The sequence below is a fragment of the Mesoplodon mirus genome (genome assembly GCF_964341445.2).
Source record: "Mesoplodon mirus genome assembly, chromosome: 7".
Taxonomy (NCBI): Eukaryota; Metazoa; Chordata; class Mammalia; order Artiodactyla; family Ziphiidae; genus Mesoplodon; species Mesoplodon mirus.
In genome coordinates this window covers 140,167,447-140,191,882 of record NC_138983.1, presented here as the reverse complement: position 1 = coordinate 140,191,882, position 24,436 = coordinate 140,167,447, and the positions used below count along the sequence as shown (strand labels likewise).

General features: G+C 62.2%; 1 protein-coding gene across 3 annotated transcripts in view; it reads left to right on the top strand.

Moving 5' to 3' along the window:
- Positions 1 to 2,374: 2,374 nt before the first annotated feature.
- Positions 2,375 to 24,436, top strand: part of IGSF9B (immunoglobulin superfamily member 9B) — a gene marked incomplete at both ends in the record, with an annotated part of 41,472 nt that continues 19,410 nt past the window's right edge. For 2 of the 3 annotated variants that reach the window (XM_082629733.1, XM_082629734.1), the window contains 12 exons: positions 2,375 to 2,438; positions 11,426 to 11,623; positions 13,012 to 13,158; positions 18,131 to 18,282; positions 18,532 to 18,649; positions 19,683 to 19,824; positions 20,092 to 20,237; positions 22,374 to 22,516; positions 22,800 to 22,940; positions 23,025 to 23,141; positions 23,365 to 23,515; positions 24,248 to 24,359. In XM_082629733.1, the coding sequence (XP_082485859.1) occupies positions 2,375 to 2,438; positions 11,426 to 11,623; positions 13,012 to 13,158; positions 18,131 to 18,282; positions 18,532 to 18,649; positions 19,683 to 19,824; positions 20,092 to 20,237; positions 22,374 to 22,516; positions 22,800 to 22,940; positions 23,025 to 23,141; positions 23,365 to 23,515; positions 24,248 to 24,359 (1,631 nt within the window). Of the gene's footprint in view, positions 2,439 to 11,425; positions 11,624 to 13,011; positions 13,159 to 18,130; positions 18,283 to 18,531; positions 18,650 to 19,682; positions 19,825 to 20,091; positions 20,238 to 22,373; positions 22,517 to 22,799; positions 22,941 to 23,024; positions 23,142 to 23,364; positions 23,516 to 24,247; positions 24,372 to 24,436 lie in introns of all 3 variants that reach the window. The other variant, XM_082629732.1, reaches the window with a different exon arrangement.

The window sequence follows — 24,436 nt, the reverse complement described above, 5'->3', positions numbered from 1 at the left end:
CTGAGGATGATGTTAACTTTTCCCTTTGAATCCCAACTTTCCTCCCTTTTCTCTCTGCCTTCACTCCCCTGTTCTGCTGCATTTCTGGTAGATTTATCTAGAAGAAATTTAGTCCCCTTTTCAGATAGATCTTTTGAAACCCTTCCCAGTCGAACTCACACTCTTAAGCTCTTTATTTTTTCCTTTCAGTCTGACAGACAGTTTTAGTTCCCTAGCAGAAACTACCATGCTGAGTAGGACAAAGTCAATGACCAAGCAAATACAGTCAAGATGACGGTGAGAGTGGCTCCACCCCTTTCCTTACCCTTCAGGCCCCTAGAAGAATGTTTCTCACTCCTCTGCCATGTTTATGCCTACAAAGGGCTAGGGACTGGGGCGGCCCTGGGGGACCCAGCATTTCTCTTTAGGCCAGCTAGCTGCTTAGGGGCTTTAGAAAGAGAATCCTGTTATCGTTAGTTCTGCAAAGGGATCCCTTAAGGCTCATAGCCCTAGGACCCTGGTCACGTGTATATGTTGAGGGCAGAGCTCTAGTTCCTGGACACTCTGGCTGGGAATCAGCCCTTCAGTGGGGGACCAGAGCTTCCAACTCATTTCACATCCCCAAGAAAGGCATCTTGGCAGAGAAAGAGACCCTAAAGTGATGGCTCAGGGAGAACTGTCCCTGCATCACCAGAGTTATGTCTCATGACTGGAGCAGTTGGGCAGGGCAGGATTCTGGTTCTCCAGGTTACATTCAAATGCTAAACTTTACCAGTGTATTTGCTGCTCTGCTGGGGAGGGGTCCCAGCTTTCCATCTCCTGGCTGGCGGTGAGCTAAGAGGGTTCACCTTCCAGGGAAGGCTGTTTCTCCAGTGTTCAGGCCACTTTTGATGCATGGTGTGTGTGTGTGTGTGTGTGTGTGTGTGTGTTTTCTTAGAAGCAAGTTTCCCTCTTGTTTTTTTTTTTTTTTTCCTTTGAGCTCCATGTCCTAGAGCCAGTGAGCTCCCCTTTGCTGCCCCTCTGTGTCCCCTCTGCAGCAGCAGCCCATCCTGGGGAGCTGCGCCCCTCTCACCACTGCTCTCACTCCTTGAAAAAACAGGCGTCTTCACTGCAGCCTCAGAACGCCCCTGTGAGGGGATTGTTTGTAGTAGATGTTTCCATGACACTCGTTTATTTCTTCTGCAAATACAACTGCACTGGGGGAGGGGATGAATTGGGAAACATGAACACCTTCCAGTTTCCTCCCCGTCCTCTACTGAGGGAATAAGAAGTCCACTTTCCCGGGGTCCCTCCATCCCAGACCCCTACACTGCTCCCCAAATCTATTTAGCTTCATGCTGCTGAGATGGGGCCAGGCTCCCAGGAGGTTGGGGAGGGGGGAGGAACCTTGTGCTTGGGGAGACAGCCTTTTTAGGAGAAGAAGAACAATTTCACTGCTCAAAGTCGAGATTTCGTGGTGATGAGCAACTATGACCCGCACTGGGGGTGGCAGTGTGCACACGTGTGTTCCCGACGGGGCCCGTGACTCTCCCGCAGCTGAGCCAATGAATCACCCCAAATCTTAGCGACTTTTAGAGGTCACTTTAGTCATCCCCCTGCCTTTGGGCTGGATGGAGCTTAACGTAATCTCACATTTGGGTGGGAGGGGGTGCGTTGGGGAGAAAAGAGTGGCCGTGTGTGGAAGGGAGGGGGGTGGTGGCGGTAGCGCGTGACCCCTTTGAAAAGATCTCCGGCGAAGGACGTTCCCAGCTTCCCCAGGCTGCCGTTCCCGGGTTTCCCCATCACTGAATCAGCACCGTCCTCACGGGACGCCTTTTTGCTGGATGGAAACCGGATGCTGGGTTCACTAGGTGGGCGGGGGCGCCGACCCCTCAGACCTGCAGGGTACCCGAGACTCCAGGGTCCCGTTAGCCGGCCCGGCAGCCACATTCCCTCCCCCAGAAACTTGCCACGCAGCGGGAGCAGGGAGCAGAACCGAGCGGAGACGCGGTAGCGCCTTCTCCCCGGCAATGCGCATGATTCTGCGGCTCTGGGCTGGCCACACGTCAACGCACCTTGAATAGGCTCGCCCCCCTCGCCGCGACGGGCAGGCGTTCCAGCCAATAGGGCTCCGGGTTCGCGAGCCGCGCCCAATGGGCGGACGGCGGGGGCGGGCCTGGGGCGGTGCGGCCGGGCTTCTCCTCGGCGCTGGCTGCGCTCCGCTCGGGCTCTAGTGCAGGTGCCGCTGCGCCGGGCGGGAGGCTACGCGCCGAGCCGAGCGGAGCCGTGGAGGGATGGGGAGCGGGCCGCCCGGGCTGCAAGAGCCGCAGGAGCCGCGGGAGCACCGGCACGGGGCGTAGGCGGCGCGGGGCACTTTGCGATAGGATGAGGCTCCTGGCTGGCGCGCGGTAGTACTATGATTTGGTATGTGGCCACTTTGATAGCAAGTGTGATCAGCGCCCGAGGTCTTGCGGCTCAAGGTGAGTTGAAGTGCAGCGTCCCTCCCCTGCGCCTCCCGGCGCTCTCGGCCCCGTCCTCCTGCCGAGCCCGCGCCCTCCCGGCGGGCGCGCTCCGAGCACCGCGGGGAGGGCGGGGGCCGAGGCCGCGGCCGGCGGGAAGGGCCTGAGCCCGGGCTGCCGGCGGTCGGGAGAGGACGCCTCGGGCTTCGGTCCACTTTGCCACCCTTGGCCCCAGGGCTTCACAGCGGGTGCCGCGCCCGGTGCCCTTCGCGGGCGCAGCTGCCGCCGCGAGCGCTGGGAAGGCGGCGGCTTTCTGAACTCTGCCGCCGGGGAGTTTGCGGGTCCTCGGGCGGCTGCGGCACGCTGGACCCCGCGCAGCGCCACCGCTCCGCAGGAGAGCCGCTGTGGGGCTTGGCTCCGGCTCGCGTCTTTCCGGACCACACGCCTTGGCAGCTGGAGGTCGGGTCCCCTCGCAGGGCGGGGCGCACGGAGCCCCGCGAGAGGAGAAGAGTTGGTTCCGCGCGGGGTCCCTCGCCGGCTGCGAGGAGCGGCTGTCTTCGGCTGGCCCTGCCCACGCCCCGCTCCGCCGCACCTGAGACTGGCCGGGCAAAAGTTCCCCGGGAGCGCGCCGCAGCCGGGCACAGCTGGCCGGGGGCGAGGGCGGCGGAAGGGGGTCCCCACTGCCGCGTCTCCGGGCGGAGGGAGGTTTTCCTCTTTCCGTTTTTCCGGTCTGAGCTGGGAAGAGGCCAGAGGGAAGCCCGCGCGTTGGGTGATGCGCGCGTGAGCGCGCGGGCTTGTGCTCTGGAGACGGCAGAGCCACCTGCGCGCCTCTGTGTGACACCACGGCTGCGAGCGCCCCTTGTATGGAAGTAGGAGCGGAGCCTGGAGGTGCCGGGTCTCTGAGCTCACGGTGCTCAGCGCGCAGACACGACCCGGCTGCGGACAGGTTCCTAGGGCCGGGAGGGATGGCTTCCGGGGAGAACCGCCGGGAGTGGGCGGCAGCTGGAGGACCCGCAGCGGGATACCCCGCGTCCGGCCGCGCTCGCGCAGGAGGGTCCTCTCCTCACCGTGTCTGGGGCTGTGTAGGGGGAGGGGAAGTGATTTGGGAAAGTTTCTGGTATGGAATGGGTCTCCGTGCTGTTTGGGGGTGTGTGAATACAAACAGAGGAGGGCGAAGGGAAGGGTGATTTTGTTAAATGGTGTGTGACCTGGATGGTTTTAAAACTCTCCCTTTGTCACGTGGGGAAACTGAGGCCAGAGTGACCGCAGAAGCTCGTGGAGTGGGGTGTGAGGTCGTTCGAGCTGCGCTTGAGAACCTGTCTCCAGCCTCAGCCACCACCCCCCCCCCCACATTCCCTTGTAGTCTTCCGATGCCCGCAGCTTCCTCCCCTCCAGTTTTTGGTATGTTCCTGCTATGGGACTGTGGCTGAAAGCACAAAAGGATGTGCTGGGATCTTTGAATAAAAGAGACTCCGAAGGGAGGCTCTGAAATAGCCTCCAAGCCTGAGACTTCAGGGGATGAGACTTCAGGGGAGGCGGATGGATTTTTTGCAAGTTTAAGCACAGAATAAAGGAAAATGGGCTTTATTACAGCAGCACACAAGGCGGCTAGACAGAAGGAAGGACTTCCCAGCATTGAAGGTTGTTGGTTATGAAGCTTTTGCCTTCTTCTGTCTGGGGTGGCTGAACATGAACCCCTGCCTGCCACCCCTGTGGGTCTTGGGGGTCTTTTTAGCCAAAGGGGCTCTGCGTGTGGCGGTGAAGGACCTAGGTCTAGTTACAGGACCTGGACTCAAGTCCGGCTCGGCCACTTGCTGGCCTGTGACCTTGGACACGTTGCTTTGCTTCTCTGATTGTCACTTGCCTCATTGGGGGTTAACAGCCTGAGCTTGTAGGGTTTTTGTGAACATTAGGGTTCTGCAGTAAGTAAGTAAGTAAATGATGATGATGATGATGGTTTCACTGTCTGGGGCTTCCAGGCACCCCTCTCAATTTCTTTCCCTTGAGCCATTCAGGGCATTGGGAGCTGGGAATGCCTTGGGGTAAAGTTCAGGTGCTGCCTCTGTCGGGAACCAAGTTTGGTTTCCCAGGCGGGCCTTGCCCGGGGAGATGTGGAGGGCTGCTTGGAAATCCTTTGAAAGATCTGTAAAACTGGAGTTTTGTCAGTGGCCAGAGCCTTGTGGGAAGGATGCAGGGAGCCCAGGAGGCAAGCAGCTCATCACGCACAGCCTCCGGGGGCAGGAGACGGGCCTGTGAGGCTGCTGCCTGCACACTGCCAGCATTCAGATGCTGCTGTGTGAGCTCAGCTGTTCTCCGACTGGCAGAGGTGACTTCCGGGAGATTCCTGAGGGGAGGGACTTTGCGGTGCCAGCCTTGGGGTTTGGCTGAGCAGGGGCTGCTCCAGCAGAGGGGCGAAAGGGTTGTGACAGAGGGAGGGATGGGCTTGAGTCACGTGTGTCCGGGGGGGGGCAGTGGAGAGGTTGGGGAGGGTGTGCAGAAGAGCCTGGAAGATGGCTATTGGAGTCTGCATCCCAGACTGAACAAGCCTGGGGGGAGGACCTGGGCCTTTACCGCCAAGGCTGCCTCCTCCTGTTGACTACAAATCCTGCATGACTAGTGTCCCCAAAGAAAGTGGGTTCTGACTCAGATCCTGCTGGTAGCTGGACCAGTGCCCTGTACTCTTGGCCTGGCCCTGACCCTCCTCCCTCCCTTTGGCAGCGAAGGTGGGAGGGAGGAGGTTTAGGCCTGGAGGCTGCTAGCGAGACCCACGGGCAGCCTCTCAGCTGAGCAGGACTTGGCTCAGGACGTGGCCAAGTGGCATGTGTGTGTGTCCCCAGCACACACGCTAGAGGCAGGGGTGTGTCTGGCAGGCTGCGCTCAGGAGAAGTTGAGCAGGGGGTGTGTGGGAAGAATCAGCTTTCAGCTGCTGGCCCCAAGATCGGCGTGTGCTGGACCTGGAGCTGCCGGGTCCCAGGGCCGGTGGTTTCAGGTTTGGGGCTCTGAGACAGAAAGCTGGGATCTGGTTACCCAAGGAGCAGACGCTGCCTGACCGGGAGGTGCTGAATCCAGCCTTGTTCTGGCTGCCCTCTGTCAACTCCTGGCCCTGTGGTCTCCTCCCTCAGATCTCCCTTCCTCAGGCCTGGCTGCCACAGCCTTGCTGCGCTGAGGGAGTGAGGGCGGACCTGGCGCGAGGGGGTGAGGCCCGAGAGGGACAAACTCTCTTCTCTCTGAAAGGCTTCCTGTCCCCCTGCACGTCCCATGCCTCCTCAGGCTGGGCTCTGAGCAGCTCTCTCCTGTCTGCGCCCGAGGATGGGTAAAGCAGCTTGTGTGAGAGTGGGTCTGAACTGTGGAAAGAGCTGTCACTGGCGCAAGCTGCTGGAGGTGACTGCACACGCGCGCGTGTGTGCGTGCACATGTGCGTGTGTGCACGCTGTGTGTGCAGCTGTGTGTTTGCATGTGCACGTGAATGCAGCAGACTCTAGGAACGAGGGGGGGCATCACTCCCGTCTGAGTGTTGATGGCCGTGGGTGGCAGTGAGGCTAGACTTGGAGCAGATGCCTGACTTTCCCTGCCCCCTGCTCCACACCTGAGTCTGGGCAGCCCAGAAGCTCCCAAAGTTGGAGGCTCAGCCCAGGGGCTGGTCGAAGGATGCCTGAACTCTCCCCGAGAGAAAGCCTCAGTGGGGACACACACGGGCAGAGCCCCGGGGACGCAGAAGTCGGGTCTGTCTTGTAAGGTGGGCTCTGGCCTCGGCTGCTCAGTAGCCCAGACTCCTGGGTGGAGAAGGGGCTGGGTCCCTGGGGAGCCGGGCGCACAGGCAGCTCGTAGCCTGGCCCTGCCCATCGGGGGGAGCCCAGCCTGCCCGAGGCAGCTGACCTATTTTTCTTAGGAATCTTCCTGCTTTTCTGTTCTCTCTTGCGTGAATAAGCAGAAGACCGGTGAGCAGAGTCAGGGCGTCCATGAAGGTTTCAGAGAGCAATTCCTCGTGGGCCAGACTGAGCGCGGTCTCAGCCAGCCTGCCTGGCCTCCTGGAAGGGAGGGGACTCGGTGCTGCTCTCAGCCCGACCCTCTACCCCGCCCCGCCCCCGAGCTCCCTCCTGGTCCAGGCCCGGCCACAGGCTGTGGCAGGTAACTTGCACACACGTTACGAGGGGAGCCGCTGTCCCGTTTTCTGGCTGCTGAGTAGAGAGTGCTGACGCTTCACTATGAGCAGACACGGGCTTCGATCCCCGCTTACTCGTGCCCACCTGGCGCCTTACCCGAGGGCTCTCCCGGCTCGCGGGCACTTGGACCAGGCCTGCACCCGCCCAGCAGGCGGGCAGGGTGGGTGTCGCTGGGTCTGTCCATGGAGGAGGCGCTGCAGGGGCAGAGCGGAGGTTGGATTGCTGACTGCTTCCTGCCAGTGGCTCCTGGGGAAAGGCTCTTGGAAATACAATCTAGCCCAGAGCAAATTAAGGCTGCTAATAGCGTCGTTGCTGCCTCTCGGGCTTCCTGGGCCAGGAGGGTTAGGGTGGAGAGGCGCCCACGGAGGAGGGGGCCTGCAGATCCTGCCCCTCCCCCAGGGCCTCGAGAGAAAATGGGAAGGTTCCCAGCCAGGGCCAGGCTGGGCTCAACTGACCTTTGACTTGGGCCCTGAGAGTTTGATGGGGAGTGGGGGCCGAAGGGCCGTGAGGACAGCACTGGGGAGACCGCAGAAGGTGGGGACCTCTCCGAGGATCTGCCCAGGTAGGGGTGGAGGTCCCGGCCGGAGGCAGGCTGTCCCGGTGCCCTCTGGCCCACCTGCCTTCTGGAAAGGACAACCAGGGTGTGGCCTGACGTGGACACAGCCGTTCCTCCATCTCACACTTGGCTTTGGGTGGTATGTCTGTCCTCCGCTTTCCTCGTGCAAGCCTTTGGCTCTCCACCCCCCGGGTAGGGGGTGGGTGCTGTTCCGGGGGAGCCTGATCACAAGCTCCCTGGAATCTCCTGGAACCCCCTGGTGTGTCAGGGAGGAGGGACTGGGGGACTGTTGGGGGCTGTGCCTTTTTTGGACTCAGCAGGGATTATTTTTAGGCTGGCAGATGGAGGTGGTGGCTGGCGCTGGTATTATTAGACAACAGGCCTGTGGTTTGGGAGCCTGGTGCCCGAGGGGGATGGGGACGGGGGCGTGGGGGGGTGGGTGGAGGAGGGGAGGCTCCCTGAGGACTTGTACTCACAGAGGAGGAGGCTGGCGCCGCCGCCACACCCAGCCGAGCTCCCGGGTCCCAGGTTGGGGGGGGCTCAGCTCAGTGCCCGCAGCTGCCTTCTGACCCAGGCGCACCCCGCCGTCCTGCTTGGGTCCGGGGCTGCAGAGCTCTGGCTGTGAGAACCCGTCCAGAGTGTGTGGTGTGGAGGGGCTGGCCTGACTCAGCGGAGGGGAGGGGCTGCTTCTTGGGTCGGCGCGGGAGGGGCCTTCGTCCTTGGTCCCTGGGCCTGTGGCCGGGCCAAGGGGAGACATGGCAGCTGGAACCTGCTCCGACCTGCTGCCCGGCGGGCGGCTGAGCCAGCCAGGGGGCCCCCAGCCTGCTCACCTGTGAGATGGAGATGGTAGTACGCCTGTCGGCCAGCGCTGAGACCCAGCACGGGCCTGGTATGTAGGAGCGGCCTAGAGGAAGCCGGGTTTGCCTGGTGGCTGGCTCTCCCCGCCGTCAGACCTTCCGGTCCTGGCACCTCTCCTCCCCCAGCCCCGCCTGTGGAAGAGCCCCAGCTTGGGGGGGGGGCGTGCCAGGCCCTGGATGCCCCGTGGTCCTGTGCTCACAGGGGATCCAGTGGCAGCCCTGGACCCGGCTACCCGCCGGGCACCACCTGGCCCAGAGAGCAGGCGGTTTGTCCCCAGTGGGCTTTCGGAAAGGTCAGCCAGACCACAGGGGCACCGCGTCCTCCGTTGCCCTCTCTGCCCACCAGGGTGTGTCCCCGAGATGCAAATTCGCTCTGCTGCTCCGGGTACAGCTGTGTCCTGCCTTCTCAGAAAGGGGTGTGTGGCATCCAGGACACGTTCCACCCCTGCGGTGCTCACCCAGCAGATGCCAGCGTCCCTTTGAGGCTCGCGGCCTTGTCCCTCGGCTGCTGCAGGCTTCTGTGGTGGGGAGGGGTGTGGGGCCTCCCCCTCCTGCAGCCCTCCCCCTCAGGTCACCACCCATCCCCGTCTCCCCCTCCCCGCTCCTCCCTGCTCCCTTCTGAGCCAGCCAGCCGTGAGCAGCCTGCTGCTCCCGGACTAACGGCCTCCCTTCTGTCCCCCTTCGGCTCTGGGTCCTCTGAAGGCCTGTGTCTCTGTGTCCCAGGCTGAGTCCTGTGTGCCTCTGAGCTCTCTCTGTCTGTTTGTCTCTCTGTCTCTGTCTGTTCGCACCCTGACCATCTGTCTCCATTCTTGCCCCTGGACTCTCGTTCACTCTTCGACTTGGGTCGTGTCCTCCTAGGGTTGAGATCATGTCTCTCCTCCATCAAGCCCCTCTTCCTTCTCTGCTGCCAGCAATGTTTACTTTTTTTTTGCAGTGAGCTTTTCTGGAGAAAGTGTTTTATTAGACATGCTTGGCTCAGAAAGGCTCAGGCTGAGGGGGAAGTGCTCGTGGGTGATGGAGTGAGAGCACACGCTGTGCGTGTGTGTGTGTGCGTGTGTGTGTGTGTGTGTGTTGAGGAGATGAGGGAAGCTGATAAATATTTTAGGACTCAGAAAGCCAGGAGGGCTGGTCTGAGCGTGGGAGCTGGGGCAGAGCCTCCCCCCCGCCCCGCCCCGGCCTTCTTCCTGGGAAGCGGGTTTCCTTTTGGCTTTGCTCCCCGTCTCTGCACTGCTGGCCTCACCGTGTCCTCTCCCAGCTGCCGGCCGCTGGTGGAAGGGTCCTCGGGAAGAACCATGGAGGCGGGGCTGAGGCCCGAGTGGGCCTTGGTGGGGTGGGTGCGTAGCCCTGAGTCCAGGCTGGGGTGGGGCGGTGTGGAAGAGGCTGCCTCGCTGCTGTGCGGTGAGAATGAGGCAGCCCAGGTGCAGACCCTCACCCCGCCAGAGCCTCCAGAGCCTTCGCTGTGAGGGGGGGGCAAGCGACCCTGCCCCCTGCCCCAGGCGCTGGGGCCAGAGCCTGGGAAGGAGCCCCTTCTGTGGAGCCCTCTGGCCCCCAGGTGACGGACCCCGGGAGGAGCCCCCCCTCTTACCCTGGTTCCTGTATTTCCTCTCTTCTTCTCCTCCAAAGTCTACACACTCACACGTGCATGCATACATGTACACACACGCACACACGCGTGCACACGCGCTGCTTTCCCTGCTTGCTCAGGCGGCCTGCTCCTTGCCCATCCCTGCAGGGTCCAGGACCAGCCTTTGTGCCCGGGTGCTGCGAGGCGGGCTCTGTCCCCACCTGGTGCCCCTGGGGTGGGGGTGGGGTGCCTGCTGCGCTTTCCCTGAGGGGCTGTAATTCAAAGTTAGCCTAAAGCAGGGCTGGGAGGGTTGGGAAACCGGCTGGGGCCTCAGGCAGGTGAGGGCAACAGTCTGCTCTGCCCCAAAAATACTCTGTGATCTTCGCTCTTTCTCTAGAAAACAGTGATGTCACCGGTGGCCAATCAGCGTCTGGAAGGGTTGCCTCCTCCTCCTTCCGCAATTTGCAGGAGGAGAGGGAGCTGGAGCGGGAGGGCGAAAAGGAGAGACAGACAGAGACACAGACCCAGAGAGATGGAGGCAGAGCGCACCACGGAGACCGGGCAGTGGAAAAGCAAAACCCCTTCCCCGGCACAGGCGAACAGAACCCCACAGACCCCTCCAACACACACACGCGCTGACAGAGACATATAAACGGGGAGGTGGGGAGAGACAGGCAGGTAGACAGATCAACCCATGTAGCGGGGAGCTAGAGAGAAAGTGACAAGAGACACAGCGAGACAGACGTTGGAGGAGGAGCCAGAGCCAGCCAGAGAGTCAGAAAGACACAGAGACACGAAGGAGAGACGGACGAGAGGAGCGGGGCAGGAGCCGCCAGGGGTGGGAGGTGTGGTCAGAATCAGGCCCAGAGGCACGCGGAGGACAGGGGCTACTCTCCTGGGCGTCCCCGGCTGGGAGCCTCCGCGGAGCAGCTGCTGTCCCTGGTGCTGCCTGGAGGGTCCCAGCCGGGACTGGAGGGGAGGGGCAGGGTGGAAGGGCTGGGCTCTGGGCGGTGGTGTGGGTACTGGAGGGAAGGCAGCGGGAGGGGCCTCTTTCACTTGGAAGGGAGCTGGACAAGGTGCCTTTGGGCTGGAGGTGGCGTTGCAGGCCTCGGGGCGGAGCCTGGGTTAACCGCTTCTCTCTGCGGCTGGGGGTGGGGCTGCTGGGGAGCCTCTCCCGCCGCACCTCCCGTCCCTTCCAGTCCCTTTCGGGAGGGTGGCTGAGCCCTGTCCAGCCGTGCGCCTCGTCCTCTGCCGGAGGTGGGGATGTTCCCCTTAGCTGGCTGAGGTTAGCAGCCTCAGGGTCCCCCCTCCTGCGTCCCTAGCCTCCTGCGGTCTTAATGGTGATGTCTGGGGCTTCGCAGCCTGATAGGCTTGGGGCGTGGAAACTGGCGGCCTGGAGGCCCCTCCCGCCCCCTCAGAGGGAGGAGGGGCAGAAAGGCCAGCTCGTGCCCCCGGGGTTTTCCCTCTGGTGATGCCGTGAGCAGCCTCTGCTCAGCCTGTTCGGGATTCCCCGCTCCTGCATGGAGCACTCTTGTTTTGTGCTGTGAACATCAGGCTGAGCTGGGGGCGGGGCATGGGAGGACGGCTGGCTCTGCAGCTCCTGCCAGGCTCCAGTGGGAAGCATCCTGGTGCAGGAAGACGTCCCATGTTCACCCGCTGCAGCGCCCAGGCCATGGTGTCCACAGAGGGGCCGAGGCCCCTCCACCTTTTCAGTGGCCACGCTCCTCAGAGTTGGCGGGGGTGTCATGGGGGAGGGCGCGGTCGGGCTCCGCTCTTTGGGGTTGGCAGGACAGGGGTGGCCTCTGCGGGGCCCGGGCGGGATCTCCTTTCACCTCCTTCCCTGTCTCCCCGTGTGGCTGTCCCAATAGGTGCCCACGGCCTGCGAGAGGAGCCCGAGTTTGTGACCGCGAGGGCCGGCGAGAGCGTGGTCCTGCGATGCGACGTGGTCCACCCGGTGACGGGGCAGCCCCCGCCCTATGTCGTGGAGTGGTTCAAGTTCGGGGTGCCCATACCCATCTTCATCAAGTTTGGCTACTACCCACCCCACGTGGACCCTGAGTATGCAGGTAAGGCCTTCCCGCCTGGCTCCGGGGCCCCCGCACCGTCCCTCCTGCCTGTGTCTCGTGGCGTCTTGTCTTTTCCGACGGGCCTCTTATCTCTCTTTTCCAGTCGCTGTCTCTGTCCTCCCATCCTTTGCACTCTGGTAGGTTTTAATTAAGTGGTGTGAGGAGAGGGACACGGATGTGGGGCAGACACAGAGCTTCCTGCACAGCCCCGCTGGGCCGCAGGGGGCAAGGCCGGAGGAGGAGAAGGGAGGCCAGGAGCCCGATGCGTGGGAAAGGAGGCCGGCGGGAGGGTGGCTGGCTCGGCAGCAGCAGCTGCGTCAGAGCCATGGCGGCCGCGGGGTTTGCTGTCTGGCTTTGCCCACTCCCTCCCTCTGGCTCTGAAGTTGGGGCTTCATCCCGTCCTGAGTGTGAGGAAGTGTCCGGGCGCCTGCTCCACTCGCTGCCTCGTCCTCCGGCCTCCCTCCTCCTGGCCCCAATGCTGTCTTGCTCTGCAATTACTCCTGCCAGCGGTGGCCTCACTGAGTCACTGTCAGGGCCTGCCTGCCAGGGAGGAGGGCGTGGGGCGGTGTGAGTGAGGGGCGTGTGTGCCTGTGCGAGGGTTGCACGTGGGCTTGTGTGTGTACGCATGCGCGTGTGTTGGGGTTTAAAGGAAGAGAGGAAACTGGTGGGACACAGCTTTTATCTTTACCTCTGATTTCTGAGGTCTGCATTGAATTTTTCTCAGCTTCTATTTTCCTTTCTGTCCTTCTGTGTCTGTGTCTCTCCGGCCCTGGTTGGTTTTGACTGGTTTGTAGGCAGATTGCCATTACCGAGGAGACAAGGAGGAAAGCACAGGAGGTCGTGACACTGGGGCGAGGAGTGGGCCTGAGTGGAGAGTGAGCGGAGGGGGGACCCCGAGGGCTGCTCTGGGGAAGGGAATGGAGTTAGGGAGGGCGGCTCGGGTCTTTGCTTGCCTGCCAGCCGCTCCTCATTCTCGGGCTACAGGCCCTGCGGCCAGACTTGGAACCTGGGCTCTGGCTGGATGAACGCTCTGCTCTCTGGCCTCCATGACAGGACTAGGAGGGGACGCCGGCACCCTGTCCCCAGCGGCCTCTTCTCTGCCCAACATAGGGGTGCTGGGCGTGGCAGCCACGGGGACCTGCTGGGGCGGGGTCCCGCTCCTCCTCTTCTGGCTCTCTGGCCCCCTTCCCGCCAGCTCCGTATCCCTTCTGCCTTTCCTTGGCCCCAAGAGAACGGGAAGTTGCAGGGAACTGAGGCTTTCTCGGTGCAGCTGGCGGGCAGCGAGGCTGGGGCTCTCGGGGCCGCCCTGCTCTGGGCCTGCCCGGCGGCGGGCTGGGGTCACAAGGGTGCTCTGCGCGGCCCTGACCCACTTTGTCCCCTTTCCACAGGCCGCGCGAGCCTCCACGACAAGGCGTCCCTGCGGCTGGAGCAGGTGCGCGCCGAGGACCAGGGCTGGTACGAGTGCAAGGTGCTTCTGCTGGACCAGCAGTACGACACCTTCCACAACGGCAGCTGGGTGCACCTCACCGTCCACGGTGCGTGCGTGCGCGCGCGCGCGGCCTGTGCGTGGTGCGTTTCTGCGTGCAGGCATGAGAGTGCGTGCGTGCGAGTGAGCAGGCAGACGTGCGTGGTGCGTGCTTGCATGAGTGCACGCAGGCGTGTGAGCATGCGTGCGTGCGAGTGAGCTTGCATATGTGGTGCGTGCGTGTGCGCTTCCTTTGCGCGCCCCCGGGCTGGGCGCCCCAGGCCCCCTCGCTCGTCCTGGAGCCCCTGGGGGCCATGGGCGCACAGGCCTGGCAGCTCCCGGCACCAGGGCGCTTGCCGCCGGCGGGGTCGTCAGAGCCCAGTGCAGGGAGGTGGAAACCGGCATCCGAAACCGGTAGGGTTGTGGATCTGCGGGACGGACTCGGGAGCAGCCGCAGGAAGATCCTCTCCGGGCATCTCCCCGTTACAGCCTTCCTTTAGTCCATTCCTCTCAGTAACCGTTGGGCGCTAGTCTCTACGCTGGATGATCCGCAGCAACAGAGCACACCCAGGGCCGGGCGGGGGTCCTGCTGGTCCCGGTCCGGAGGGCGCCTTCTGATGCCCGCGGGTACTTACTGCCCAGGTGAAGGGTGACGGGCCTCGTGCTGTGCCGTGCTTCCCAGGGCTCCGGGGTTCCCCTGCACCGAGGGTCCCCTGTGCCCTTGGGAGCCCTCGCTTGGGAGGGGACATTCCGGAGGAGCCAGGGGGCGCTGGAACCGGGAGAAAGTGGAAGGAGAAGTGGTCCCCACGGTGGAGCAGGGTTTTTGCTTTGATTTGTTTTTCTTTTTTCTTTCTTTTTTTTTTTGGTACGCGGGCCTCTCACTGTTGTGGCCTCTCCCGTTGCGGAGCACAGGCTCTGGATGCGCAGGCTCAGCGGCCATGGCTCACGGGCCCAGCCGCTCCGCGGCATGTGGGATCCTCCCAGACCGGGGCACGAACCCGTGTCCCCTGCATCGGCAGGCGGACTCTCAACCACTGCGCCACCAGGGAAGCCCTTTGATTTGTTTTTCTGACCATACAGTTACTCTTGCTTCAGTTTATGAGCCGACGTGTTCAGCCGCCGCGTGTTGCAGACGCTGCGTTGGTTATTGAGGTGTCCACAGTGTGTGTGCTTTGGATGCGCCCCTCACTGCTTGCCTCTTTCTGGGTGTGATGTCTGTGACCCTGGGTGCCGCGGTCGGGAGAGAGCAATGGGCGCTTGCCTGGGTTGCAAGTTTCTCTGAGCCTCGAGGGTCCCTGCCTTGTGGGGTCAGGTCAGGCCGTGCTCCTTCCGCCTTGAAAACCCATCCAGGGCCCTGGAAGAACAGAGTATTTTAGCCAGAGCACTGGTCTCTGGAAAGCGAACTTAGGGACGGTGGCCCTGGGTCAGTGGTCCAGGCTGCCTGAGCCCCTGGATGCAGGCGCTCCTGCTGGTCAGTCCCCAGAGACCGATTGGAGGCTTATTTAAATCTTGGTTGGGCTGTCCCCACCACCCGCGAGTTTTTGAGTCATCCCTTTTCGATGCCAGCTGTTGTATGTGCCCAGAATGAAAACTCGGCTTAATATTAGCCCAAGCAGAACATAATTAGGAAGGTAAACCTGCTGCTGACAGCATCCCTGACGAGCACCGAGCCAAGAGCCCCACGCTGCTTGCTTTCTTGTGCCCTTTCCCGAGGCGGGCCGACGCCTCCTGCAGCCCCACCTCCTCCCCTCACATCACTGCTGGGTCCGGTCCAGTGAACAGAGAAGCAGGCATGCGCAGACACTCCGAGCCGGGACGCAGAGCTTCGTCCAGAGTCGTGTGTCCTGTTAGAGCTCGGGCTCCGTCTGCACCAGGGGGAGTTCATGGCTGGGAATTCCTCATTGCTCGGATGGACCGGCACGGAACGCGGCCCGATGAGACTCGGTTTATTTCACGCATCCACTGCGTTAGCTGTCTGATCCCTGGCACCCATATCACTTCTCTGAGCTTCCCTTTTGTGTTTCCAAGAACAGAGCCTGTTTGTAGGGCTATTGTGAAGATTAAGGGAAACGCTGTGGGCGAAGATGTCTGGCACCGCGCCTGGAGGGTTGGCTGCGCGGGGTCATTGTGTGCAGGATGCTGGTTATCCTCCTCCTTAAGGGAGAAAAAGATGAAGTCGGATAGCACAGGAGGCGCCTCAGGTTGGGAGAGGTGGCCTGTGGTGGTCGGAGAGCCCTCAGGAATACACCCACGATCACCCATTCAACACACGTTTCTGAATATCCACTTGGCAGGCTATGGGGAAACGCAGTGGGTGTGACCCAGACCCAGCTCTGAAGGACACGTCAGGAGGCAGTCAGGTCCAGAGAGAATTGCAGTATGGGCTTTGGGAGCGTGAGGGATGGAGGGCTTCTCTGAGGCAATGAGCCCTGGGCAGAGACCCTTCGGGGAGGAGGAGTCTGCCAGGTGCGGGGGCAGGAGGCGGGAAGGGTGTTCCAGGGCGGAGGGAACAGTATGCCTGGAGGCCCAGAGGAAGGAGAGCCGGCGCATTTAGGCAACCTGGCAGGTTGTTCGTCCGAAGGGTCAGGCTTTAGCACTGGGGCTCATCATCGGATGCTTTCCCTCACCAGGGGCCTCCCTCTCAAAGGGTGGACACCACAGGCACCTCCCAACGTAAGCGATCTCACCCTTTCTTCCTCCTGCATTCTGAGGTTCCTTCCCGCGTAAATACTTCCATTATCGAAGGAAAGCGTTTGGAGCACCCACGTTGCGTTGCTTCCAAACTAGAATATTTAATGTCAGGCATTTCTGACTGGGATCACCTTTGGAAAATGAAAAATTAGAATCACAGATTGTCTTATTCTCCTTCTGTGTTTTCTCGAAGACCAGTTGGGAGGAAACAAGCCCAATTATTTTTTTATTGCTTATAAAATACCTGGAAAGCCAGAGTCAAACCTTGCTTTAGGTCGATGAATTGCTTGGAGGAGGGGCCAGCCTATTTCTAACGTGCACGATTAATTATAGGGCATTTGTGAAAAAGAATTAAGCCTAGAAATGCAGCTGGTAAGCTCACACCTAATCCAGTAAATAATCGGGAGTCAAACCATTATTTTCCGGAAAACTCGAAATTGTTCAAAGTGCTTTCCTGATTAGCACCTAAATAGTAAAGTGATTATGTAATTAGTAATTAATTTGTCACTTCAGGATGTAATTCACCATATTATCTTTTCTTTAAGTGTGACACAGAGGTAACAGAGGCCACGGCTGTGTGAGCTGGAATTCAAGGGCAGGCGTGGCGGGAGGGCTCTGCTGGGGTAAGCGCACGGCTAGGCCAGGAGGGGCCTGGGGTTCGGATGCCAGGTTCCCTCTGCAAGGACTTGGAATAAGTTTTACCATCACTTTTGGTGTATTAGACGTTGGGTGAGGATGGACCTTCTCAAGGATGTGTCGTGCGTGATGAAGCCTGCTTCCTGGTCACCCAGTCCTCACTCCTGTGCCCCCTTTGTGGCCACGCTCAGCGGAGGGGTGGGGAGATCGTCGAAGAAAGCCGTCTCGCCATGGTCTTGTCTTCGGTTTTGTGTTTGCATTTGTGTTGGTCTGTTGTGTGTGTGTGTGCGCATGCGTGCAGGTGTGTGGCTCTTTCATTGCATTCATCCATCTGTTCAACCCATGTTTGTTGAGACTCTACTACATGCCAGGAACTGCGCTAAAAGCTGGGCACATAGTGGGATTCTTGGAAATCTCTGCTCTCAGGAGACTTGGTCGTAAGTGCTTTAAACAGTCTGAGGAGACAGGAATGCAGCAGGTGCCTTCCTAGACCGGCTGACCAGGCGAGGCAGAGGTGGCATTTTAGCAAAGGCCAGCAGGCACCGAAAGGGTGAGATGTGGGTACAGCCCAGGAGGGGGGATGGCCGACGCAGAGCCCCCAGGAATGGAAGTCCTTGGCACGTGTAGGAAGATGGGAAGGCTGTTGTGTCAGAGCAGAGTTGAGGGGTGTGCAACAGGAGGTGAGGCTGGTGGCAGGTGGTGGGTGGCCGCGACCCCCGGCGTGTCCTGGGCCTGGGGCAGGGCAGCCTCCGAGGAGACCTCTCTCACAGCTTCTCGTCGGGGCCTCAGCAGCCCTGGGCAGCTGACGGTGATGACAGTGGTGACAGAATGACCACCATTTCGCGTGTTTACGTTTTACCAGCTCCTTTCACGGACTTTACCTCGCTAATTCCTGCCACTGGTCTTGTGGTAAACTGGGGTTTAGGTAGAGCCCAGAGCGGCTGAGCCCAGGGTTACAGAGCGAGTGGCAGCTGGACTTAAACTTGGAGCCTTGAGCCCGGTGCTGTGGACCCTAGGCTGGTGTCATCAGTGCCCCCAGCTCCAGAAGACCCCGAATGTTCAGCCAGGGAGTTGGGGTTGATCAGGTGGCTTCTATAGGCAGCTCAGACAGGCGAGACAGAGTGTGTTATTCGTACCGATGGGATTTTAGTCAGAAGCCCGAGGCAGGTGCTGGGGGACAGTGTGGCACAGTCTTTGAGAATTCGGAAGTGAGTAGCCTGTGGACTGGGCTGTCCTGCCTGGTCCCCAAGGCAGCTGCGGGGAAGGTGGGGGATTGTCGCTGCAGAGCCTGGGTGATTCTTTGTCACCTGGCTTGTGATCCGTGCTAGGCCTGACAGGGCTCAGATGGCAAATGTCCCAGAACTGTGGGCCTGGCTGGGCTGGGGTTATAGAAGGAGGGGTGTCTGGATGATTGTGGGGTGACGGGTGCCTCGTTTATTGCCGCATCCCTGGTGCTGAGCATGGGGCGCCTGTGGGTACTGGACAAACAGTCCTTTATTGAGAATTAGGTGTATGCAATGGGGAAAGTTTAGACTTGGGATCCAGCCACACTGACTCTGAGCTCCAGGTCCCCCCCAACCACAAGGCAGGGCCTGTCACCTGTGTCACCTCCCACCTCCTGGAGGGCGCCAGCCTCGTGGGGTGGCCCAGCGCAGGGCCCTCGCTGTGTTCAGGGCCGCTGGCTGACCCCACCCCGCGCCTTGGGTCTCTTGCAGCTCCTCCCACCTTTACAGAAACACCCCCCCAGTACATCGAGGCCAAGGAGGGCAGCAGTGTCACCATGACCTGCACAGCTTTTGGGAACCCGAAGCCCATTGTCACCTGGCTGAAGGAGGAGATGCTGCTAGGCGCCAACGGCAAGTACCAGGTGAGTGTGGGTCTGCTGCGGCCGCTGCACCCACTTCTCCTTGCCCTGCGCCTCCATCCCCGTGACAGTTCACGCTCGCGGAGGCGCAGGTGGGGCTGGAGGCGGCAGGCGGAGCGGCTGGCACCCGTGTCCTCGGAGGGAGAAGCCTGCTTCCGTGTCCCCAGGTGCATGGGCCCCAGGCCACTTCCACTTGGGGTGGAGTTGGCGGGCCCAGGGCTGGGAGCTGAGCCCGACTCTCCTCGGCCCCAGGTGAGTGACGGCAGCCTGACGGTGACGTCGGTCAGTCGGGAGGACAGAGGTGCCTACACCTGCCGCGCGTACAGCATCCAGGGAGAGGCCATCCACACCACCCACCTGCTCGTCCAAGGTGAGAGCGATCTGGCCTCTACGCCCTGGGCCTCTGGCAGGGAGTTCCGGCCCCACTGAGCTTGGGGGGTTCTTCCCAGGGCATGCGTGGCTCAGCTGGGGGTGGTGGGAGCTCCTCTCCATATCGTGGGGCTCCTTGGTGGCCTGCGGTGGCCCTCCCGTGAGGTGGCGGGAGGCGCCATGCCGAGTGGGTTTCTGCTTTCTCTGAGTGTCCAGAAGGCGTCCCGCTGGGCCTCCTCCTTCCCCGGGGGAGGAGCCCTCTCTCAGGCTTCCACCCTCCGATGATGGCATCAGTCAATAAAGATAGGAATTCCGTCCAACCCCAGAGGGTTAAATAACACGGAGGGCGTTTGGTGGGGCTGGTGTCTGTGGGGTCAGCACCTGAGGTGCCGGCCTGCCTTGCCTGGGGCCCCGAAGCCCCCAGCGGGGGCGGCCTCCGTCCTGCTCGAGGGGTGGGGTGGCGGCTGCGCGCTGCTTCTGCGACTCAGGCCTGTCTGGAAGGTGCGCACCACCAGGGCTGCTGGAGCTCCACTCCTCCCCTCCCCTTCCCCGACCCGCCCGCCACCCTCATCCGGTCAGCCCGCAACCTCTTACTCCTCTAGAGGCGAGGCGGTTCCTTTCTCCTTGCGGGGGGGGGGTGTGGGGTGTGGGGTGTGTGTGTGCGTGTGTGTGCGCGCGTGTGCGCGCACGCCTGTGTAGGGGTTAGCTGGCTGCTCGGAAGCCGGGTTTACAGAGGGGCTGTGCATGGGGCGGGCGTCTACAGCGGGCTGGGAGCACACGGCCACACCTCCGGACCCCTTGCATCCCTGGGACCTGCAGGGAGAGGAAGAACCTGAGCACAGGCAGCAGCTGGATGCGTCTCCATGACAACTGCTTGGTTGCGCTGCCAGCTCCTGGACCAGTGCCTTCCCCGCTGTCCTTCCCAGGGCTTGGGGTGCCCCTTCCTGAGGGTCGGAGCCTCCTGGGAGCCCAGTGCTGTGCCCCCCCCACCCCACCCCCACCAGGAGAGGTCATGCTTGTTCCTGTCCCCCCAGGACCTCCCTTCATCGTCTCCCCTCCTGAGAACATCACTGTCAACATATCCCAGGATGCTCTGCTCACCTGCCGGGCAGAGGCCTATCCCGGCAACCTTACCTACACCTGGTACTGGCAGGACGAGAATGTCTACTTCCAGAAGTGAGTGCCCGCTCTTCCCTTGGGGCCCAGCCAGGCCCCCTCGGGGTGAAGCTTCCGAGCAGGGGCTGCCCTTGGGCTCTGGGAGCTGGCAGGGGTTGGGGGCATCCGGTCCGCGTGTCCCTCATGCTGAGGCCAGTGTGTGTGCAGAGGGCGCCTGCCCCCTCCTCAGCCGTGTGGAGGACTCGCTGGCATGTTGTCCCAGCGTTGAATGGAAGACGCCTGCCCCCACCCCCCTGCCATTGTGTCCTGTGTTCTGTGTCCCTGCAGCGATCTGAAGCTGAGGGTGCGGATCCTGATCGACGGGACCCTGATCATCTTCCGGGTGAAGCCTGAGGACGCGGGGAAGTATACCTGCGTCCCCAGCAACAGCCTGGGACGCTCGCCCTCGGCCTCGGCGTACCTGACCGTGCAGTGTGAGTGGGGCAGGCTCAGGCCACGCTGGCCACACGGGGGGCTGGAGGGCTGCGTGGAGGCAATGTGGGCGGAGGAGGGGCCGAGGCGGGGACGGGACAGCGCGGGAGGCGGCCTGACCCGGGCTGGTCAGCGGAGGTGAATCGAGCCCCCGCCAGGCTCTTCTCCAGGCCGCACGGCCGCCCGTGTCCACTAATGCATTCCGTCAGCCTCGCCCCGGTTGGGCTTAGGGACAGGCGGGCCTTCTGGACACTGTCCTCATTCCGGTGCTGGCCAGCTCCTCTGTCTGCACCTTGAACGAGGTGTTTTTTTCTCAGTATCTGAGGGCATGTAGCTCAGACCCAGTGGGGTAGCTCTCCTGCCGCTCTCTGCTCCCCTGCTGGGTGGGCAAGGGGGACAGATCCTCTCTGGGGCGACTAATCTGCTTCCCCAGCACCGGGCCCCTGGCGGCTTCCCTACCGCACCTTCCAGGGCTGCCCGAGACCCAGGGGAAGGGGCTGCTCTTGGGCCGGAACGACCGAGGGCTTCTGTGCAGCATCATTCAGCTTGCTGGTCTCGAGTCGGGGAGAGGATGAGTGCCGAGGGCTAATCTCTTCCTCCTGATTGGAGGATGACTCTGTCACTTTGACAATAAAGGCCCCTCTTGACGTGGTAGGTGACAGGCTGTCCATCACACAAGGGCTCATGTGCAAGAACCACTCCCTCCCACAGCACGGAGGGGCGGGCGAGAGTATGACCATCTGGAGAGGCGTGGCCCAGAGGTGGCATCTGAGCTGAGGACATTAGAACAGCTGGTGACCCCGGGAGACGGGCTGAGCATGGGCCCGGTGGTGGGCCCCCCGAGTCCCGACCTCACTCCCTCATGTAGTGATGCTGCTGGTGGGGGCAGAGGCTTCCTCTCTGCTGTTCACAGCCGAGGACGACTCTCAGCTGCTGTCTTATGAGCCCCGAGTTCCTAAGAGCTGTGAGGCCTAAGGAAAGCTGTGTGACCCAGAACCGCAGGCCTGTCCCACCCAGGAGAGAAAAAGCTTTGATGAGTTCCTGCCTGTGTGCCCAGGCTGTGAAGGTGCCAAGGGCAGGGCAGGCTCCTTGTGGAGCGGAACCCCTCTGCCTGTGTCACCCGGGCACGGAGCGGGCAATGGCGGAGGGGGAGGGCCAGCAGGGGTGGTCTCCAAAGGACGATGATCCACCAGGACCAAGGCTCCCGTCCTCCAGGCTGTGGCCGTGTCTGCTGAGGGAAGCGTTTCCCTGTCTCCCTCTGGCACCATCACCCACTCCCACTTGTCGTTTTTTACCTCTTTCCTGCCTTCAAAGAGAACCTGGGGGGTGAGGTTTTCAGGTGGGTGAGACAAGGATCTTTATTTCCGCTAAAAAGCAGTGTTCAGAGTATTTCCCATTCATAAACCCTTTGAAAACCTTGGAGGAGAAAAAAAAATCTACCATACAAAAGTAGGAAGATATGTCTAAATATATATTTCGGCCTGGTATTTATGTAATGCTCTTCTCTGAAGGGCTCCAGACGCTAACAGAGCCGCCCATTCATCCCCACCGCCTCCCGGGGAGTTCTGGATCCTTCTCCTCCATGGCCCTCGGGGAGAACCTGGGGAGCCTCGGAGGGGATGACTCACCCACATCACAGGACTGCTGCTCCTGCTCTCCCGAGAAACTTCCAGTGGCTCCGTGGCTGACTCTGCACCCCACCTGCACAGATGGGAAACCAAGGCAGAGCAGAAAAGCAGCCTTGTGGTTCCGCCCCTGGTCGCCGTCCGCAGAGGACGTGGGGCGAGGAAGGGCTTGGGGTCCCGCAGAGACTTGGGAGGGACGCTGCTGTCCTATGAGTCCCGGCGGCTGTCGCGTCTCCGGGCAGAGGTGTCGGGGGGGAGCTGCAGGCAGGCAGGAGCAGCGGTGCCTCCATGCATTCACACGGGTGTTCTTAAGGATGCAGGGCTGGACACACAGGACGGTTGCTGTGACCTCTGGGCGGTCAGCCCGGGGGGTGGGCTTTACCATCTCGTGGTCCCCGCTGGGCCGACCTGGCACTGCGCCGAGTGGGGGGCCCTGGGCTGCGGGGTGGCTCGCCCCCAGCCCCGCCCCGCCTTCTCACCTCTGCTTCCCTCCCCACACCCCCGGCCCTGCAGACCCAGCCCGCGTCCTCAACATGCCCCCCGTGATCTATGTGCCTGTGGGAATTCACGGCTACATCCGCTGCCCCGTGGACGCAGAGCCACCGGCCACCGTGGTCAAGTGGAACAAGGACGGCCGCCCCCTGCAGGTTGAGAAGGTGCCGGAGGGCCATGTGCCGGTCGCGGGAGGCCCCCAGCCCTGAGGTGCTACCTCTGGGGATCTGGTTCCCGCCAGGGCCCTTCCCCTCCCCCCAGGATTTTGGGAGAGCAAAGAGCCATTTCCCGTGGGTCGAGTCCAGCAGGGCCTGGCCGTTCTCGCATCGCGAGACGCCCCCGCTCCCGCAGCCTGTGCACGGAGGAGCGGCTCAGGTCTGGCTGAGGGGCCCGGGCCGAGCACCGGCTCCTGACCCCAGCTCCCCTGCGCTGTCTGTGCCCCAGCAGAACCTGGGCTGGACCCTGATGGAGGACGGCTCCATCCGAATCGAGGAGGCCACAGAGGAGGCTCTTGGCACTTACACCTGTGTGCCTTACAACACCCTGGGGACCATGGGCCAGTCTTCCCCCGCGAGGCTCGTCCTGAAGGTGAGGCCGGGGCTGCGGGCCGCCTCCACGCGGGCGGTGGGCGCCTGAAATGCCCGACATCACAGCCTTGCCGCGCTCTCCTAGGACCCCCCGTACTTTACGGTGCTACCAGGCTGGGAGTACAGGCAAGAGGCCGGCCGGGAGCTGCTCATCCCCTGCGCTGCCGCCGGGGACCCCTTCCCTGTCATCACGTGGAGGAAGGTACCTCTGGGCTCCGGGGCTCCCGGGGAGCGCGGTAGGGGCACGGCCTGGGAACGGCGCCGTTCCGACCGGGCGGGGGCTGAGCAGCGACGGGGACTCTTGGTGCGGGGGGGTAGGGAGGGCTGCGGGCTTGGGCCCGGCGCCGCCCGTCCTTCCTGGACCCCTGAGTGTTGGTGGCTTCTCTTCTTCCCTGCCCCTCCTCCCGCCCCTGTGTTTGGCCAAGGTAGGGAAGCCCAGCAGAAGCAAGCACAGTGCCCTGCCCAGCGGGAGCCTGCAGTTCCGCGCCCTGAGTAAGGAGGACCACGGGGAGTGGGAGTGCACCGCCACCAATGTGGTCACCAGCGTCACTGCCAGCACCCACCTGACTGTCACCGGTACGGGGCGTGGGAAGGCGGGCCGGGCTCCGGGCACGCGGGCCCACTTCCTCTGCCTGAGACCTTGTCGCCAGAACCTCGGCCTGCACGTTTTCCCTGCCCCTTTGGGGACAGACAGCCACAGTTGTAGCAACAGCCAGTGCTTTTTGAGCATTTACCACCAGCTTTAGGCTCAGCACCTAGTGGGGCCTCGTCACACACGTGTGTGAGGTGGGAGCTGGTGTTCCCCCCACGCTCGCTCATGGAGACCAAGGCTGGTTTGGGTGGCACGCCCTGCCTGGCGTCACTGCACTGAGTGGTGGGCCCAGGACTCAGGCTCCTGCCGGAGGTGTTGACTGCCGTGCCGGGCTGGTGGGCGGCTCTCACGTTGGTGTTTGGGTCTCAGGCCAGAGAGCTGTGTGGGACGGGGGCCTTTGGGCTTTGCCTGTGGCCGTCGGCAGCACTTCCATGCTCTCCAGACGAGCCCAGGCCTGGTCGTGGCTGATGACCAGGGGCTGGTTTCCCTCCGGCCCTTATTCCTGATACTCACGCATCTCCTGCTGGAAGGACGAGCCTGCGTGCGGGACGGTTTTCCTCCTCCGGCCCCATGACCCAGCAGGGCTGGGTGCAGCTCCTCGGAGCGTCCTTGTCCCCATCTCTCCCCCGGGGCACAGCTTTTGCCAGGTGCACGAGGTCACAGCCCGGCTGCGTGGGCTCAGTTCCTCCCACCTGAGGTGTCTGCTTCGCCTGCAGGCACCAGCCCCCACGCCCCGGGCAGTGTCCGGGTCCAGGTCTCCATGACAACTGCCAACGTGTCTTGGGAGCCAGGCTACGATGGAGGATTTGAGCAGACATTCTCTGTTTGGTACGGACCTCTGTGAGTCACCCCCGCACGCCTTGCTCTCTGCTTATCCCCCACCCCCGCCACCTCAGTCCCTGGGG